General features: G+C 44.0%; 1 protein-coding gene across 1 annotated transcript in view; it reads right to left on the bottom strand.

Moving 5' to 3' along the window:
- The window catches only part of LOC120024771 (protein unc-13 homolog C-like), a 178,709-nt gene that overhangs the window by 112,304 nt on the left and 47,185 nt on the right, over positions 1 to 19,220 (bottom strand). Inside the window, 7 exon segments of the mRNA XM_038969056.1 lie at positions 2,280 to 2,369; positions 8,472 to 8,540; positions 8,810 to 8,963; positions 11,677 to 11,840; positions 11,972 to 12,087; positions 13,188 to 13,357; positions 17,694 to 17,835. Of these exon segments, the coding sequence (XP_038824984.1) occupies positions 2,280 to 2,369; positions 8,472 to 8,540; positions 8,810 to 8,963; positions 11,677 to 11,840; positions 11,972 to 12,087; positions 13,188 to 13,357; positions 17,694 to 17,835 (905 nt within the window).

The raw sequence follows: 19,220 nt of genomic DNA, 5'->3' as shown, positions 1-19,220 counted from the left end.
TGTGTTACTAATGGTTTTCTTTGAGACTGTGGTCCCAGCTCTCTTCAGGTCATTGACCAAGTCCTGCCTCAGCCAAATATATTTAATCTCAGTTTTGCACAATTCCTGACATTTAATACTAGTAAAAATTCCCTGTCTTAGGTCAGATAGGATCACCACTTTATTTTAAGAATGTGAAATATCAGAATAATAGTAGAGAGAATGATTTATTTCAGCTGTTATTTCTTTCATCACATTCTCAGTTGGTCAGAAGTTTACATACACTCAATTAGTATTTGGTAGCATTGCCTTTAAATTGTTTCCATAAGCTTCCCACAATAAATTGGGTGAATTTTGGCCCATTCCTCCTGACAGAGCTGGTGTAAATGGGGTCAAGTTTGTAGGCCTCCTTGCTCGCACACACTTTGTCAGGTCTGCCCACAAATTTTCTATGGGATTGAGGTCAGGGCTTTGTGATGGCCACTCCAATACCTTGACTTTGTTGTCCTGAAGCCATTTTGCCACAACTTTGGAAGTATGCTTGGGGTCATTGTCCAGTTGGAAGACCCATTTGCGACCAAGCTTTAACTTCCTGACTGATGTCTTGAGATGTTGCTTCAATATATCCACATAATTTTCCTTTCCTCATGATGCCATCTATTTTGTGAAGTGCACCAGTCCCTCCTGCAGCAAAGCAACACCACAACATGATGCTGCCACCCCCGTGCTTCACGGTTGGGATGGTGTTCTTCGGCTTGCAAGCTTTCCCCCTTTTCCTCCAAACATAACGATGGTCATTATGGCCAAACAGTTCTATTTTTGTGTCATCAGACCACAGGACATTTCTCCAAAATTACAATCTTTGTCCCCATGTGCAGTTGCAAACCGTAGTCTGGCTTTTTTATGGCGGTTTTTCGAGCAGTGGCTTGTTCCTTGCTGAGCGGCCTTTCAGGTTATGTCGATATAGGACTCGTTTTTACTGTGGATATAGATACTTTTGTACCTGTTTCCTCCAGCTTCTTCACAAGGTCCTTTGCTGTTGTTCTGGAATTGATTTGCACTTCTCGCACCAAAGTACGTTCATCTCTAAGAGACAGAACGCGTCTCCTTCCTGAACGGTATGACGGCTGTGTGGTCCCATGGTGTTTATACTTGCATACTATTGTTTGTTTCAGATGAACGTGGCACTTTCAGGCATTTGGAAATTGCTCCAAAGGATGAACCAGACTTGAGGAGGTCTACACATTATTTTCTGAGGTCTTCGCTGATTTCTTTTGATTTTCCCATGATGTCAAGCAAAGAGGCACTGAGTTTGAAGGTAGGTCTTGAAATACATCCACAGGTACACCTCCAATTGACTCAAATGATGTCAATTAGCCTATCAGAAGCTTATAAAGCCATGACATAATTTTCTGGAATGTCCCTGTCACGCCCTGACTTTAGTTATATTTGTTTTCTTTATTATTTGGTTAGATCAGGGTGTGACAAGGGTGGTTTGTTTAGTTTTTGTATTGTCTAGGATTTTTTGTCTTGTCTAGGTTTTTTTTGTTTATCTATGGGGATTTTGTATTGTCTAGGGGTTGTAGGTTTATGGTGGCCTGAATTGGTTCCCAATCAGAGACAGCTGTTTATCGTTGTTGGGGATCCTATTTAGGTTGCCATTTTCCATTTTGGTGTTGTGGGTAGTTGTCCATGTTTAGTTGCCTGTGAGCACTACGTTGGCGTTTCGTTTGGAGGTTTATTGTTTTGTTGGCGACATCGTTAATAAAGAAGTATATACGCTCACAACGCTGCGCCTTGGTCCATTTCTTCAACAGACGATCGTGACATTCCCAAGCTGTTTAAAGGCAAAGTCAACTTAGTGTCTGTAAACTGTTGACCCACTGGAATTGTGATACAGTGAATTATAAGTGAAATAATCTGTCTGTAAACAATTTTTGGAAAAATTACTTGTGTCATGTGCAAAGTTGATGTCCTAATCGACTTGCCAAAACTATAGTTTGTTAACTAGAAATTTGTGGAGTGGTTGAAAAACGAGTTTTAATGACTCCAACCTAAGTGTATGTAAACTTCTGACTTCAACTCTATGTATATATCTATTTGTATATGTGCGTGTGTGTGTTGTGTGGGAGGCCTGTTTATAACCATAATCAGTATTGACTATCACTGTAAAGGCAAGCAGTAAATGTACCAATATGCTAATTGATTGATAGGCATGCTTCTACTACAGTAAACTGGGAGTGTCTCTCACACACACACACACACACACACACACACACACACACAGAGTGTGTACATACCTTCATCCTGAAGAAGGTGATGCTGGTGAGAAGGTCCACAGTAGACTTCAGGTCCTGGAGACGCTCTGGGTTACCAGCTGGGAAATTATCCTGCAGGAGAAAATAATGAAGAGATTGGTTCTCTCTCTCCTGCTCCCTTCTCATTCTCCATCTCTCTACAGTTAAGGCTCTATTCAATCTGTATCACTGAAGTTAAGTGTTACAGCATGATTGACATTGGAAGGCAATGCTCTCGCGTTAACAGAGACTGTATTCATGGTAAACGCTGCATATGTCGGCTCAATGGGAAATGACCTTTACATTTCTATCACGCAACCTGGAACGCTTCATCCATACAGACTGAATAGAGCTCTTCATTTGTAATGCGCTTTTCATCTAAAAACAATCCCAAAGTGCTACAGTGTGTGTATTAGGATAATGAAACGAGGGTCATAGACAATAAGAAATAGCTATAAAGATCTGTTATTAACTAACTAACACTACCCAACAGATTCACAAAGGGAAACAGCAGCTAGTGGCAGTCTATTCCCCCCTGGAAACATACAGCATTATAACTAGGTAGGGTACGGCCCTCAAGGTGGGATCAGGTGCTGAAGGCCACTCATCTCACAGCGCTGTATCCCACGCAGTCTCATAATTCATTCACACATTGATATTGATGATGGGACACATCCAGCCATCATCAGTAAAGGAGTTTGATGTCTGGTCGTTTAGTGTTAAAGCCCCTGTGTGATGGAAACCTCCATTCATGCTCAGAGCACCGTGACAGGAGAGCTTTCAGCACACCTGCACCCTGATAGGCTGAGAAAAGGTGCTTGGTGAACTATACATTACTGCCCCCCACCCTCCCTTCTCTTTACCACAGAGTGGCACGCACGCACGCACGCACGCACACACACACACACACACACACCTCCCAAGTAACTTTGAGACCAAACCTAATGAGACCAAACCCTAACCATTAGACCAATAACTGAGATTGTTACTCAGTGTTTGACAGAGTCTAAAACAGGCCTGATATCTGTGTGCTCTGATCTGAGGAGGAACTGTTCTGATTTTTGCCTGCTCGGGGCTCAATAGGTTTTGCTGTACTGCCAGTGATCTTTTAGAGTAGGCTGGTGAGGAAATGTCAGTGGATTCTTTACTGAGTCCGTTACATAAAGTCAACATGAACTCTAAATGAACAGAAGATGTGCATCCCAAAAAGCACCCTATTCCCTGTGTAGTGCACTACTTTGACCAGGACCCATAAGGCTCTCATCAAAAGTAGTGCACTACATAGGGAATATGGTGCAATTTGGGATGCACATAAACTCTCTGTCAATCCCAAAAGTAATGCAGAATGATCATGGACTCAAAGTCTGTATGAAAGCATCAATTCCGCTCAGCCGCTGATCATCGACAAAACTCATTCACTAAACCATCATTCAACTGTGTATTGTGTTTGCAGCTTTATTGTCCTTACTTAGAACAACATCTTACATATTCACCCTAAACTAATATAAAATATCCATATTCTTAAAAGACATCCCAAATACAGTACCTCAACGTCTACCCTAAACAGACATCTTATATACCTCAACGTCTACCCTGAAACAACATCCTACCTAAACAGAAATCCTATATCCCTCAGTATCTACCATAAACCATCACCATAGAAACCTAAACAGAAATCCTATATCCCTCAGTATCTACCATAAACCATCACCATAGAAACCTAAACAGAAATCCTATATCCCTCAGTATCTACCATAAACCATCACCATAGAAACCTAAACAGACATCCTATATCCCTCAGTATCTACCATAAACCATCACCATAGAAACCTAAACAGACATCCTATATCCCTCAGTATCTACCATAAACCATCACCATAGAAACCTAAACAGACATCCTATATCCCTCAGTATCTACCATAAACCATCACCATAGAAACCTAAACAGACATCCTATATCCCTCAGTATCTACCATAAACCATCACTATATAAACCTAAACAGACATCCTATATCCCTCAGTATCTACCATAAACCATCACCATAGAAACCTAAACAGACATCCTATATCCCTCAGTATCTACCATAAACCATCACCATAGAAACCTAAACAGACATCCTATATCCCTCAGTATCTACCATAAACCATCACTATATAAACCTAAACAGACATCCTATATCCCTCAGTATCTACCATAAACCATCACCATAGAAACCTAAATGAACATTCCAGATCCCTCAGCCTCTACCATGTGACACGTTGGTATGAAGAGATTCAGAAGACAGACGCAGGAATGCGTAATAAGGTTTTTTATTTCACCCAAATGACAGCGTGCCATGTAAAGGCACAGGGGCGAAGACCAAACAAACACTATACAAAACACAGGGTTGAAACCCAAACAAAAGAGCGAGGAGTACCTCGAAAAAATAACACACACGCACAATGATTAACACACGGGACGAAACCCGTAATCATCTGCGCAATCCACAATGGCACGAAAGCTAAAACACACAGCACAGGTACTCACACGACCAACGGACATAGTAACAATAATGGACAGCCCAATGGAAACCAAAGGGCACACTTATACAAGTACTAATCAGTGGGAATAGAGGACAGGTGTCCGTAATGAAAGTTCCGGAGGGATCCGTGACAGTACCCCCCAAACCCCCCCCGATGCACCAGCAGCGCACCGGCTACGGGCCTCGAGGAGAAGATCACAGGAACGCAGTGCGGGTTGATGAGGACCCGATGCAGCTGCCGAAGTTGCGTCGTCGTCGGACCCCGAAGTTGCGGCGGCGTCGGACGGACCAGTAGCAGTGGCGTCGGACGGACCGGTTGTGGCGTCGTCGGACGGGCCAGTTGTGGCTGTTGAAGTGACGTCGTTAGACGGCCCAGTTGCAGCTGCCGAAGTTGCGTCGTCGTCGGACGGACCAGTAGCAGTGGCGTCGGGCGGACCGGTTGTGGCGTCGTCGGACAGGCAGTTGTGGCTGTTGAAGTGACGTCGTTAGACGGCCCAGTTGCAGCTGCCAAAGTTGCGGTGGCGGCGGATGGACCAGTTGCAGCGTCGTCGGACGGGCCATTCCTGCTGTCTCCCTTAATGGTCCATTATTCTGTCACGTTGGCATGAAGAGATTTGGGAGACAGACGCAGGAATGCGCAATAGGGTTATTTATTGTACCCAAATTACGGCGTGCCGTGTAAAGGCACAGGGACGAAGACCAAATCAAAATCCTATATCCCTCAGTTCCCCCTAAATGTACATATGCCTGAACGTCTACCCTAAATCAACATCCTATATCCCTCAGTTCCCCCTAAATGTACATATGCCTGAACGTCTACCCTAAATCAACATCCTATATCCCTCAGTTCCCCCTAAATATACATATACCTGAACGTCTACCCTAAATCAACATCCTATATCCCCAGTTCACCCTAAATGTACATATGCCTGAACGTCTACCCTAAATCAACATCCTATATCCCTCAGTTCCCCCTAAATATACATATGCCTGAACGTCTACCCTAAATCAACATCCTATATCCCCAGTTCCCCCTAAATATACATATGCCTGAACGTCTACCCTAAATCAACATCCTATATCCCTCAGTTCCCCCTAAATGTACATATGCCTGAACGTCTACCCTAAATCAACATCCTATATCCCTCAGTTCCCCCTAAATATACATATGCCTGAACGTCTACCCTAAATCTACAACCTATATCCCCAGTTCACCCTAAATATACATATGCCTGAACGTCTACCCTAAATCAACATCCTATATCCCCAGTTCACCCTAAATATACATATGCCTGAACGTCTACCCTAAATCAACATCCTATATCCCCAGTTCACCCTAAATATACATATGCCTGAACGTCTACCCTAAATCAACATCCTATATCCCTCAGTTCCCCCTAAATATACATATACCTGAACGTCTACCCTAAATCAACATCCTATATCCCTCAGTTCCCCCTAAATATACATATGCCTGAACGTCTACCCTAAATCAACATCCTATATCCCTCAGTTCCCCCTAAATATACATATGCCTGAACGTCTACCCTAAATCAACATCCTATATCCCCAGTTCACCCTAAATATACATATGCCTGAACGTCTACCCTAAATCAACATCCTATATCCCCAGTTCACCCTAAATGTACATATGCCTGAATGTCTACCCTAAATAGACAACCTATATCCCTCAATGTCTACTTCAACATGTAGCCTAAATAGACATCCTAGAAGTAGTGAATGGTAATGTATCACCATTACATTTATTTCATTCCAGCCATTCCAATGAGCCCCTCCTCCGATTTAAAGTGTCCACTGTCTGAAACAACACTCTGTATCCCTGAGCACCTGCTGTGAATCACTGACAGCAGAACCCGACAGGGGACATCACAGAGGGACAAATCAGCTGTTACACTGTGTCGCTGCATATTCTGACTCCCCTGACGAATACGTTTAAAAGGAGTGGGGGACACTCTCTCTGTCCATTCATCCCTCGGTTTTAGAGAAAAGCAAACTCAATCTGCTTCAGAATATCATTACGGAGAAATCCATACGCCGAGCAAGCGGAGAGACTGACTGGCGTGATCTGAATCTCATTACTGTACGATGACAAGGTGTGTGTGTGTGTGTGTGTGTCTGTGAATTGATGTGGGAGCAGAAGGGGAGCGGCAGCAGTCAGAAACAATGTGACATTTCCTGACTGCTTTCAATCAGAGTGTGAATAACACGACACCAGCAATCTGAAAAGACAAGCACAGTGAAAAACCTGCCCCGCTCTCTGTCTTTACCTCTATAATCACACAGTGAAAAACCTGCCCCGCTCTCTGCCTTTACCTCTATAATCACACAGTGAAAAACCTGCCCCGCTCTCTGTCTTTACCTCTATAATCACACAGTGAAAAACCTGCCCCGCTCTCTGTCTTTACCTCTATAATCACACAGTGAAAAACCTGCCCCGCTCTCTGTCTTTACCTCTATAATCACACAGTGGAAAAACCTGCCCCGCTCTCTGTCTTTACCTCTATAATCACACAGTGAAAAACCTGCCCCGCTCTCTGTCTTTACCTCTATAATCACACAGTGAAAAACCTGCCCCGCTCTCTGTCTTTACCTCTATAATCACACAGTGAAAAACCTGCCCCGCTCTCTGTCTTTACCTCTATAATCACACAGTGAAAAACCTGCCCCGCTCTCTGTCTTTACCTCTATAATCACACAGTGAAAAACCTGCCCCGCTCTCTGTCTTTACCTCTATAATCACACAGTGAAAAACCTGCCCCGCTCTCTGTCTTTACCTCTATAATCACACAGTGAAAAACCTGCCCCGCTCTCTGTCTCTACCTCTATAATCACACAGTGAAAAACCTGCCCCGCTCTCTGTCTTTACCTCTATAATCACACAGTGAAAAACCTGCCCCGCTCTCTGTCTCTACCTCTATAATCACACATTGCAGTAGAAATTGAATGGGAGACACACACAGAAACTCACAGAATCACACAGAAACACACAGAAACAGCAAGGACAAAACAATCACCACATAGGAAGCGATGTTTTTTATGTCACATCATTTCACCAGCAACAATTCAACCACTGACAGTACAGTACAGTCAGGTCTAGTGTACAAGTCTAGTGGACAGGACTAGTGAACAGGACTAGTGGCCAGGACTAGTGGCCAGGACTAGTGGCCAGGACTAGTGAACAGGACTAGTGAACAGGACTAGTGGACAGGACTTGTGAACAGGACTAGTGAACAGGACTAGTGGACAGGACTTGTGAACAGGACTAGTGAACAGAACTAGTGAACAGGACTAGTGGACAGGACTAGTGAACAGGACTAGTGGGCAGGACTTGTGAACAGGACTAGTGAACAGGACTTGTGAACAGGACTAGTGAACAGAACTCCTGGAGATAGAAATCATTACAACCATTCATCTCTAGGTACAACCCCTGGACAGATAATCCTATTATACATACCCGCTGTTTTACAACACTCTACAATTACAATACACACACACACACACACACACACACACACACACACACACACACACACACACACACACACACACACACACACACACACACACACACACACACACACACACACACACACACACACACACACACACACACACACACACACACACACACACACACACACAGAGTACAAACCCGGTACTTGGACAGATCAATCCTCAGAGAGTTGTGCAGCTGATCTAGAAGTTTGACAAATTTCTCTCTCTGTGAGAAAAACAGATATATAGGTTTCTCCATTAGTAAAGCAATCACACTGTGAGTTCAACTTAACTTTGAACTTCTAATTTAATAAATTCGTTTTTGGGAGTATTTGAAAGGGTGGAATATATTGTGTAGACGAGGAAACAAAAAACACAACAGTACTGATCAATATTCATGATTTCAGTCAGATGTTTTCAAATGCCCATAAACAATGTAGCTGAGAAGTGTGTGTAGATGAGTGTGTGTGTGTGCGCGTGCGTGTGTGTTCTCACCCCAAAGTTGGATGCAGCGAAGCGGTCGGAGGCAGAGATGTTGGTTGAGACGGTGGTGGTGTGGGCAAAGTAGGCGTTGATGTTGGCTAGCAGATTACTCATCACCGCTGGAACCCCCGGACACATGTACTTAGAGGACAAACAGGAGAAATGCCTGGGGGGAGAGAGGTGAGGGGAGGGAGGGCGGGACAGAGAGAGGAAGGGAAAGAGAGGGGGAGAGAGGGAGGTAAGGAGAGAGAGAGAAAGATAGTAAAATACCAAAACAGTAACTATTCTTTGAAGTGTGATTTAAGTAGTAACTTTCCTTTGATCATGAGAAGGAGGCGATTATTCAACTAGTAGAGGATTTATATTAGAGGAGATTAAATGAAAGAGTCAGACAGGCAGAGAGAGAGAGAGAGAGAGAGAGAGAGAGAGAGAGGTAGACTGTGCTCATTCACATTCTGCTAGTTGTAATGTCATGTGATTCCCAGCAGTCTGGAACCAGCTAGAAGGTCAATAACAGGAAGATTATAAAACTCTGAATGGAATTGTAATGTTCCTTTAAAACCGATACACACACATACACACACACAAACAAACATGCCGCCCCTCACTCCATTGATCTTAGGAGCTGCTCCAAATACCAGCAACAAGAGACAGGTGACTAGGCTGAGCCCCCAGGCTCAAACTTGTAAAACACCAGATTCAGCTAATCAACGTCCTCAGGAGATTAGTAGAATTAGTTGTTGTAGGGTTGAAGCAAAATCCTCCAGAAGGGTATAGCTTCCCAAACAAAGGGATGGCCACCGCTGGGCTATGTGGTTTAGATGGTCCATCCATTATAGAAGGTCTATTTGGATCAGGTCTGTCTGCTGAGCTGCTGTAGAAGGCCTCAGGGTCGACTCTCCCCTCTCTCACTCAACTCAATTACATTCAATTACATTCAAAGGGCTTTATTGGAATGGAAAACATATGTTTACATTGCTAAAGCAGGTGAAATAGATCATCAACAATAGTGAAATAAACAATAAAAAATAGACAGTAAACATTACACTCACAAAAGATCCAAAAGAATAAAGACATTTCAAATGTCATATTATGTCTATATACATTGTGGTAGCAATGTGCAAATAGTTAAATTACAAAAGGGAAAATAAATAAACATAAATATGGGTTGTATTTACAATGGTGTTTGTTCTTCACTGGTTGCCCTTTTCTTGTGCAACAGGTCACAAATCGTGCTGCTGTGATGGCACACTGTGGTATTTCTCCCAATAGATATGGGAGTTTATCAAAATTGGATTTGTTTTTTAATTCTTTGTGGGTCTGTGTAATCTGAGGGAAATATGTGTCTCTAATATGGTCATACATTTGGCAGGAGGTTAGGAAGTGCAGCTCAGTTTCTACCTCATTTTGTGGGCAGTGTGCACATAGCCTGTCTTCTCTTGAGAGCCAGGTCTTCCTACGGCGGCCTTTCTCAATAGCAAGGCTATGTTCACTGAGTCAGTACATAGTCAAAGCTTTCCTTAATTTTGTGTCAGTCAGTCACAGTGGTCAGGTATTATGCCACAGTGTACTCTCTGTTTAGGGCCAAATAGCATTCTAGTTTGCTCTGTTTCTTTGTTAATTATTTCCAATGTGTCAAGTAATTATATTTTTGTTTTCTAATGATTTGTTTGGGACTAACTGTGTTGCTGTCCTGGGGCTATGTGTGGTTTGTTTGTGTTTGTGAACAGAGTCCCAGGACCAGCTTGCTTAGGGGACTCTTCTCTAGGTTCATCTCTCTCTCTCTCTCTCTCTCTCTCTCTCTCTCTCTCTCTCTCTCTCTCTCTCTCTCTCTCTCTCTCTCTCTCTCTCTCTCTCTCTCTCTCTCTCTCTAGGTTCATCTCTCTCTGTCTCTCTCTCTCTCTCTCTCTCTCTTTCTCTCTTGCTCTCTCTCTCTACCTCCCACTCTTTCTCTCTCTATCTCCCCCCTCTCACCCTCTCTTTATCTCTCTTTCCCACTCTCTCTCTCTTTCTCTCCTCTATCTCCCACTCCCCGCCTCCCTCTCTCTCGCTCTCTCCCTCCCTCCCTCTCTCTCTCTCTCTCCCTCCCTCTCTCTCTGAGCTGAATCCATTAAACTAAACCTAAGTAGGTCATGGGAATAGTGAGAGAGAAGGAGAAGGCTGCCTCTTAACAGGTATCTATTCTGCTCTACAGTCAGGCATTGACTGTTAGTGAGTGTCCCAAATGGCACCCTATTCTCTTTATAGTGCACTACTTTTGACCAGGGACCAGGCCTATTAGGGAATAGGGTGGTGTTTGGGACACGGTCTTTATATGAGATATTTTAATACTGATACAAGGAAAGGTTAACTTGAGGTGCATTTCAAAGGTTTTCAAAAATGAGCAGCCCATTTATCTGGAAGGACAGTCATATCAATTATTTATTAAATAGCCTTTCAAAACACAGCGAGAGAGATAAAAAAAAGATGGAGCGTGAGGGAGAGGGGGAGGGGGAGAGGGAGAGAGAGACACACACACACAGATGCTCACATTGGGGAGCATAATTCATTACTGTGCTCTTAGCCTCCAGATTACCCAGAAGCACTTGCGGGAGGCGAGCGTGGAGAGAGAACACTGAGAACCATGATGACTTCCTGTGAATTCCCATGGTGGCTTTAGAGCGGGCAGCGCACACACACACACAGAAACAGGCAGCCAGGCGCTTCCTTCTCTCTCACACATGCACACTCTGAACCATAGAAATTGAATCCATGGATTCTATAGTTTTAACACTGAGGACACAGAGGCATGCTTTCCTGTATAACATCAGCACATCAGTAAGCCTTCAGAGAACCAAGAGGAGAGAAAAGAGGGAGAAAGAGAAAGAGAGCGTCCTTACGTCATGGCCTGGTAGATGGACTCTACTCCGTATCTCATGGCGAACTCGTCCACTATCTCCTGGGACACGTCGTCATAGTAGACCTTCCATGCCTCCTCTCCTTTCACCTCTGGGATCTTCACCGCTCCACTGTTCTTTACCTCTGTCAGGTGGTGGAACAGGTTCTAAAGGAAGAGAGAAAGACAGGATGAAGAGAATAACATGAGAGAAGAGGAAGAGAGGGAGACAGTTCCTGGAACAGTTTCCATAGAGTGGAGAAGTCCTTCAGACCAGTTGGTGAGTATAGATGTCTTACCTCATGTAAACAGGTGTACTGGCCGTGGGGCGGAGCTACTTTCTCCTCTCCCTTCATCTCCACATTGAGCTTCAATCTGATGGCTCCCGACACCATCGACTTATCAGTTCTCTTATCTAGAACACAGAACCAGACTTATCAGTTCTCTTATCTAGAACACAGAACCAGACTTATCAGTTCTCTTATCTAGAACACAGAACCAGACTTATCAGTTCTCTTATCAAGAACACAGAACCAGACTTATCAGTTCTCTTATCTAGAACACAGAACCATACTTATCAGTTATCTTATCTAGAACACAGAACCATACTTATCAGTTATCTTATCTAGAACACAGAACCAGATGCATCAGTCTTCTTATTTTAAACACAGAACCAGATGCATCAGTCTTCTTATTTTAAACACAGAACCAGATGCATCAGTCTTCTTATTTTAAACACAGAACCAGACTTATCAGTTCTCTTATCTAGAACACAGAACCAGATGCATCAGTCTTCTTATTTTAAACACAGAACCAGATGCATCAGTCTTCTTATTTTAAACACAGAACCAGATGCATCAGTCTTCTTATTTTAAACACAGAACCAGATGCATCAGTTCTCTTATCTAGAACACAGAACCAGATGCATCAGTCTTCTTATTTTAAACACAGAACCAGATGCATCAGTCCTCTTATCCAGAACATGGTACCGGTCTTATCTAGAACATAAAAACAAACTTAACTAGAATATAGAAACAGTCTAATCTAGAACATGGAAGCAGTCGGATCTGGAACATATAATCACTATTATCTAGAACATAGAAATATTATTATCTAGAACATATAACCAGTCTAATGTACAACATAAAACCAGTTTTATAGAGAACATAGAACCAGTCTAATCTAGAACATAGAACCAGTCTTATCTAGAACATGGAAGCAGTATGATCTGGAACATAGAACCAGTATTCTCTAGAACATGGAAGCAGTCTGATCTGGAACATGTAATCATTATTATCTAGAACATAGAAACATGATTCTCTGGAACATAGAACCAGTCTTATCTAGAACATAGAACCAGTCTTATCTCGAACATGGAAGCAGTCTGATCTGGAACATATAATCATTATTATCTAGAACATAGAAATATGATTCTCTAGAACATAGAACCAGTCTTATCTAGAACATAGAACCAGCCTTATCTGGAACATGGAAGCAGAATGATCTGGAACATACCCAGGTTGTACCACACATCCATCTCCCCACTGAGCATGCGGACCTCGATGATGGTCTGACCCAGGAAGTCGTCCGACTCTCGTTTGAAGTGTTGTTTCATGCGAGACTTGATGTCATCATCCTCATCCCACACACGCACCTTGATCCGGTCTGTAGCGTTGTGACACTCACTGCACAGCAAAGCACCATGTGTAGAAAAACAGCACCAGTAAAGTGAATTAGTTTAGGGCGATATTAAAAAAAGACACAAGTCGCTATTATAATAAAAATACAATGATTATCAGACAACTTTGCTATTGTCATTCATTGCAGCTGCAGTGCTGGTTGTAGCGTGAGTGGGTGTAGGGTGAACACACATATTATAAAAGCATTGACAGTGCTGAATAACAACTTAAACACACTCTATTTGTTGAGTCTCTTTAGTCATAGTTTTAACAGTTTTGAATTCTCACAGTATCAACGTTGCTGTGCGTTCAAGTTTTTTTTTTACAGTCTATGGCTCGAGGAAACTGTGCAGACACAGTGATCTGAACTATCTTATTGGCCAGCGGTAGGCCTGTAGGTGCACTTGATTTCCTCTCTGGACCTGCCGGGTAAGCGGAGTTCTACCTTCAGACACATGAAAGGGTTCAAAATAGGAACACTTTCCCTTCCCGTCATTAGGGCTGCTGAATCAAGTGCATCTGACGCCTACAACGCAAAAGGAATAGAAACATGTGGAACGTAAGGCTTTATTGTTTGTTTTTTTACAGAAATGTTTGGTGATTGACTAGGAATGCCTTGGAGATCGACCAGTCGATTGTGATCGACCGTTTGGTAACCACTGGTTTAGGGTGTCCAAACCTCATGTCTCCATCATAATTAGTTCAAAAGTTATTGCCGTTTTTACCCTTGTAGGATGGCCCAAATTAGGGTGACTAAATCAGAGAAAAAAAGCTGTAAAAAATCTAGAAAAAGCCCTTGAAGGTGAAAATCTGTGTGGCCCTCTTCCTTCCTCCCTCCTCCCATCCTCTCTAGAGCCGCTCAGCTGTTTTATCTACTGGCAGCAGCTCTGACCTAACTTGATATGACCTCACACTATCCTGGAGCACAAACAGACCTGGAGACTCAGTGTAGTCACGTCACAGTCATATGTTATGGCTAGGGTTGGCATAGTGTGGGTGGCTGTTAGGTTAGGGTTGTCATTGGGGCTTCAAAGGCTGGGGAGTGGTCTGGAGTTGTCCTCTCCGCTAGATGTATGTGGGAAATGAAAGACCTGGAAGGAGGAGAGAGAGAGGAGAATGAAAGAGAGTAGAGGAACAGAGAGGAGAGGGAGAGAAGAGGAAAGTAAAGTAGAAAAGAATAGAGGAGAGTAGAGGGAGATGAGAGGGGGGAGGGGCAAGGAGAGGAGAGGAGAGGAGAGGAGAGGAGAGGAGAGGAGAGGAGAGGAGAGGAGAGGAGAGGAGAGGAGAGGAGAGGAGAGGAGAGGAGAGGAGAGGAGAGGAGAGGAGAAAGGAGAGGAGAGGAGAAAGGAGAGGTGAGGGGAATGTCTGTCAGGTGGGATTGACATCATTCTGCCCCACCGGCTCTCTTTAGGAAACCCTGCTGTCCCTAGTGTTCCCCCACCCAAGGGTGTGTGTGTGTGTGTGTGTGTGTGTGTGTGTGTGTGTGTGTGTGTGTGTGTGTGTGTGTGTGTGTGTGTGTGTGTGCGCGTGCGTGCGTGCTTGTGTGAGTGTTAGTGGCACCCACAGATGGATGTCCCTGCCAGGCAGAGAGCTAAGATTCCAAGACCCTGTCACATGGCATGAGGATAACATCTTTTCTCTCTCTGTCTTGTTTTCTCTCTGTCTCTCTGTCTTGTTTTCTCGCTGTCTCTCTGTCTTGCTGTCTCTCTGTCTTGCTGTCTCTCTGTCTTGCTGTCTCTCTGTCTTGATGTCTCTCTGTCTTGTTTTCTCTCTGTCTCTCTGTCTTGTTTTCTCTCCCTCTCTGTCTCTCTGTCTCTCTGTCTCTCTCTCTCTCTCTCTCTCTCTCTCTCTCTCTCTCTCTCTCTCTCTCTCTCTCTCTGTCTCTCTTGTTTTCTCTCCCTCTCTGTCTGTCTCTCTCTTTCTCTCTTATTCTCTCCCTCTGTATCTCACTCTCCATCTCTCTCTCTCTCCCTCTCTCCATCTCCATTTTGTTTGCACAGGAGGCAAGAGTGAGCAGTGTAACTCTGCGTCACATTCTGTGGTTTCTCATAAACACTGTAGATACTCTCGCACGCACACACACACACACACACACACACACACACACACACACACACACACACACACACACACACACACACACACACACACACACACACACACACACACACACACACACACACACACACATACACACACACACACACACAGTGCCCCCATCAGCATACAGAGAACATGGTGGAAGGCAGCTCTAACAAAGCCTCTTTGTCTCATAGATACAGGTATTCTAATCGCCAGTGCTATGGTTTCTATGGAAATGGGCTGCTTGATTTATCTTTTTCTATGTATGTCTCTATTTAAAGCTGGAATCCATACTTGGTGAAACTGCCACATTCGCTGGTAATATTACAACAAAATATGAAGTTATTTCAAACAACAAACACGTTTTCTTGTCTCTGACATTAGTGCACATCATTAGTGCACATCACTTCATGCGCCATAGAAAGCAGAGGATGTATTGCAACATAATGTGTTCAGGATGCTGGATGATGCTCTTCTCTTTTGTCATCAAAACAAAAACAACAACAATTGTGGCTGTGGTGAAGAATGGTGCTGTTCCACCTTACGCGTATTTCAGCTTTAAGTACATACAGGATACTGTAGATACTGTAGATACAGGATATACTGGCTTTAGAACAGACTCCTTAAGCCTCATGACGTTGATGTGAAATGTGTCGTTCATAGTGCTATACTGTTGTTTTACAGAAAGCCATATTCCAGTGTTCTAGGTTGTGTTAGGTCTTAGATAATACCATTAGTTCTCGGTTCTCTGTGTACCTTAAATCAACATGATCAACATCACAATCAACATGACAGTCTGTCACCACTCAGAGTTCAGAGTTCAGACTCACAGAGAGCCAGATTAAAACCATAATACCTTTTCTAATGACACCATGGGTCAATCTCTACATAGCACAACACATTCTCAAAAGTTCCCTCTCCATTTTAGAAGTTGTTGTTTATTTAAAAAGGGCCTGAGCTAACATGGGTTAGCTTCATAATACTTTCAGTAAACTCAAACAAAGCTGTACACTCAAAGCTGTGGTGAAATGACGCTTGGCATTCAGGCCAAAGAGTTCCATTTTGGTTTCATCAGGCCAGAGAATCTTGTTTCTCATGGCCTGAGAGTCCTTTAGGTGCCTTTTGGAAAATTCCAATCGGGCTGTCATGTGTTTTTTACTGAGGAGTGGCTTCCGTCTGGCCTCTCTACCATAAAGGTCTGATTGGTGGAGTGCTGCAGAGATGGTTGTCCTTCTGGAAGGTTCTCTCATCTCCACAGAGGTACTCTGTCAGAGTGACTATCGGGTTCTTGGTCACCTCCTTGACCAAGGCCCTTCTCCCCCGATTGCTCAGCTTGGCCGGGCGGCCAGCTCTAGGAAGAGTCTTGGTGGTTCCAAACTTTTTCCATTTAAGAATGATGGAGGCCACCTTCAATGCTGCAGAAATGTTTTGGTACCCTTCCCCAGATCTGTGTCTGACATGCACTGTCAACTGTGGGACCTTATATAGACAAGTGTGTGCCTTTCCAAATCATGTCCAATCAATTGAATTTACCACAAAAGTGGACTCCAATCAAGTTGTAGAAACATCTCACTGATCAATTGAAACAGGATGCACCTGAGCTCAATTTCGGGTATCATAACAAACGGTCTGACTACTTATGTAAATAAGGTATTTCTGTTTTTATTTTTAATAAACGTGCAAACATTTCTAAAAACCTGTTTTCCCTTTGTCATTATGGGGTATTGTGTGTAGATTGATGAGGAAAAACATTTATTTAATCCATTTTAGAATAAGGCTGGAAAAGGTGGAAAAAGTCAAGGGGTCTGAATACTTTCCAAATGCACTGTAGATGATATTCATGTCAATAACACATTTTTCAGTGAAATGCATTTTAATTATTTTCTGTCTCCTCTCCCCTCATTTCTTGGTGTTGTAGGTTCTACATGTCTGTGATAACAATGTCTGCTGGAGTAAAGTGTTTGTATTACAGCTTAAGAAGGTAGCCTTGTCTGAGCCAGAATGGCCCATAGGGTAGGAGCATACCTCCTGTTTCTGTAGCCTGAGGCAGTCTTCATGTACACCACCTGGACAGGACTTATGGTCATGCGTGCATATATTTTATGTATGGGTGGCCCCAGCGGGAATCATACCAACGGGTTGCAAGTGCCATGCTCAACCGACTACACCACAAAGGACCACGTCTATAATACAGTCTGTAGTACACTGGCTTAGGTTGTAGTAATGCTGTAGCAGTGATATACTGTATGTTCATACTCACAAGAAGAACTTCTCGTCCCAGACAGGGTTGAGGTTCCCAAAGATGGTCTTGGTACGCCGTTTGGTCTTCCCTACCTGGACAGTCACATAGGGGTCACTGGAACCTGTCTTATCCTTGGCCTGCAGACCCTGGGCACACATCACTGGAGAGGAGAGAGGGGGAGGCAGGGAGAGACAGGGGGAATAGAGGGAGGCAGGGGAAGACAAGGGAAGACAGGGGGAGGCAGGGGAAGACAAGTGAAGACAGGGGGAGGCAGAGGAAGACAGAGGAAGGTAGGGGAAGACAGAGGAAGACAGGGGATGATGGGAGAGTCAGGCGAGACATGGGAAGACAGGGGAAGGCAGGGGAGACAGGGAAGGCAGAGGAAGACGGGGGAAACAGGGGAGACATAGGAAGACAGGGGGAGACAGGGGGAGACAGAGGAAGACAGGGGATGACATGGGAGACATGGGAAGACAGGGGAAGGCAGGGGCAACAGGGGAGACAGGGGAGACAGGGGAGACAGGGAAGGCAGAGGAAGACAGGGGAAGACAAGGGGAGACAGGGGAGACAGGGAAGGCAGAGGAAGACAGGGGAAGACAAGGGGAGACAGGGGAAGGCAGGGGCGACAGGGGAGACAGGGGAGACAGGGAAGGCAGAGGAAGACAGGGGAAGACAAGGGGAGACAGGGGAAGGCAGGGGCGACAGGGGAGACAGGGGAGACAGGGAAGGCAGAGGAAGACAGGGGAAGACAAGGGGAGACAGGGGAAAGCAGGGGAAGACAGGAAAAGACAAGGGGAGACAGGGGAAGTAGGGGAAGTAGGGGGAGGTGGGGGGGGCGGGGGGAGACAGAAATAACAACAGTAAGACTTAAGAGGCTTTTGTTCCAGTCCAGCACTAATATACAGTATAATATACATATTCAAATATATGTAACACGTAAAGCCTGCAGGTTTAATGCTGTATTACTTGCTATGCACTAGTATGAGCCTTGTCCTATGTCTTATGTATAGGTACCATAGCCATGTAAACTTGTCTCCAGTATAGCCAATCTGTTTGTTGGGGAAGCAGTGAATATCTGCCTCGCCAACAGACAGATACCTAAGAGAGACCAGTCCACCACCATCGCACATGACCATGCATGAGCACACACACACACACACACACGCACACACATTACATTTAAATGCTTTTTAAAAATTATTTAGCAGACACTCTTATCCAGAGTGACTTACGTTAATCTTAAAATAGCTTGTTGAGACAACCACATATCACAGTCTTTGTAAATACATTGTTCCTCAATAAAAAAGTTATCAGTAGAGTCAGTGCTAGTAGGAAAAAACAAGTGCACTTCTGTTTTTTTATGGGGGAATAAGACTGAGATGTCTTATTAAAGACACAGCACTTAAAGATGCACTCCTGAACATCTGTATCATTTCAGCCAGCAGTTTTGAAAGTGGTGTTCACGAGCCAAAACAGGTCCCCGTTTTTTGTGTATTACATCATCCAATTGTGTACTACGTCATCCATTTCGTGTGATGTGTTAAA

This window comes from Salvelinus namaycush, chromosome 30, assembly GCF_016432855.1.
Source record: "Salvelinus namaycush isolate Seneca chromosome 30, SaNama_1.0, whole genome shotgun sequence".
Taxonomy (NCBI): domain Eukaryota; kingdom Metazoa; phylum Chordata; class Actinopteri; order Salmoniformes; family Salmonidae; genus Salvelinus; species Salvelinus namaycush.
The sequence above is the reverse complement of the archived record's forward strand: the minus strand, read 5'-3'. Positions and strand labels throughout refer to the sequence as shown.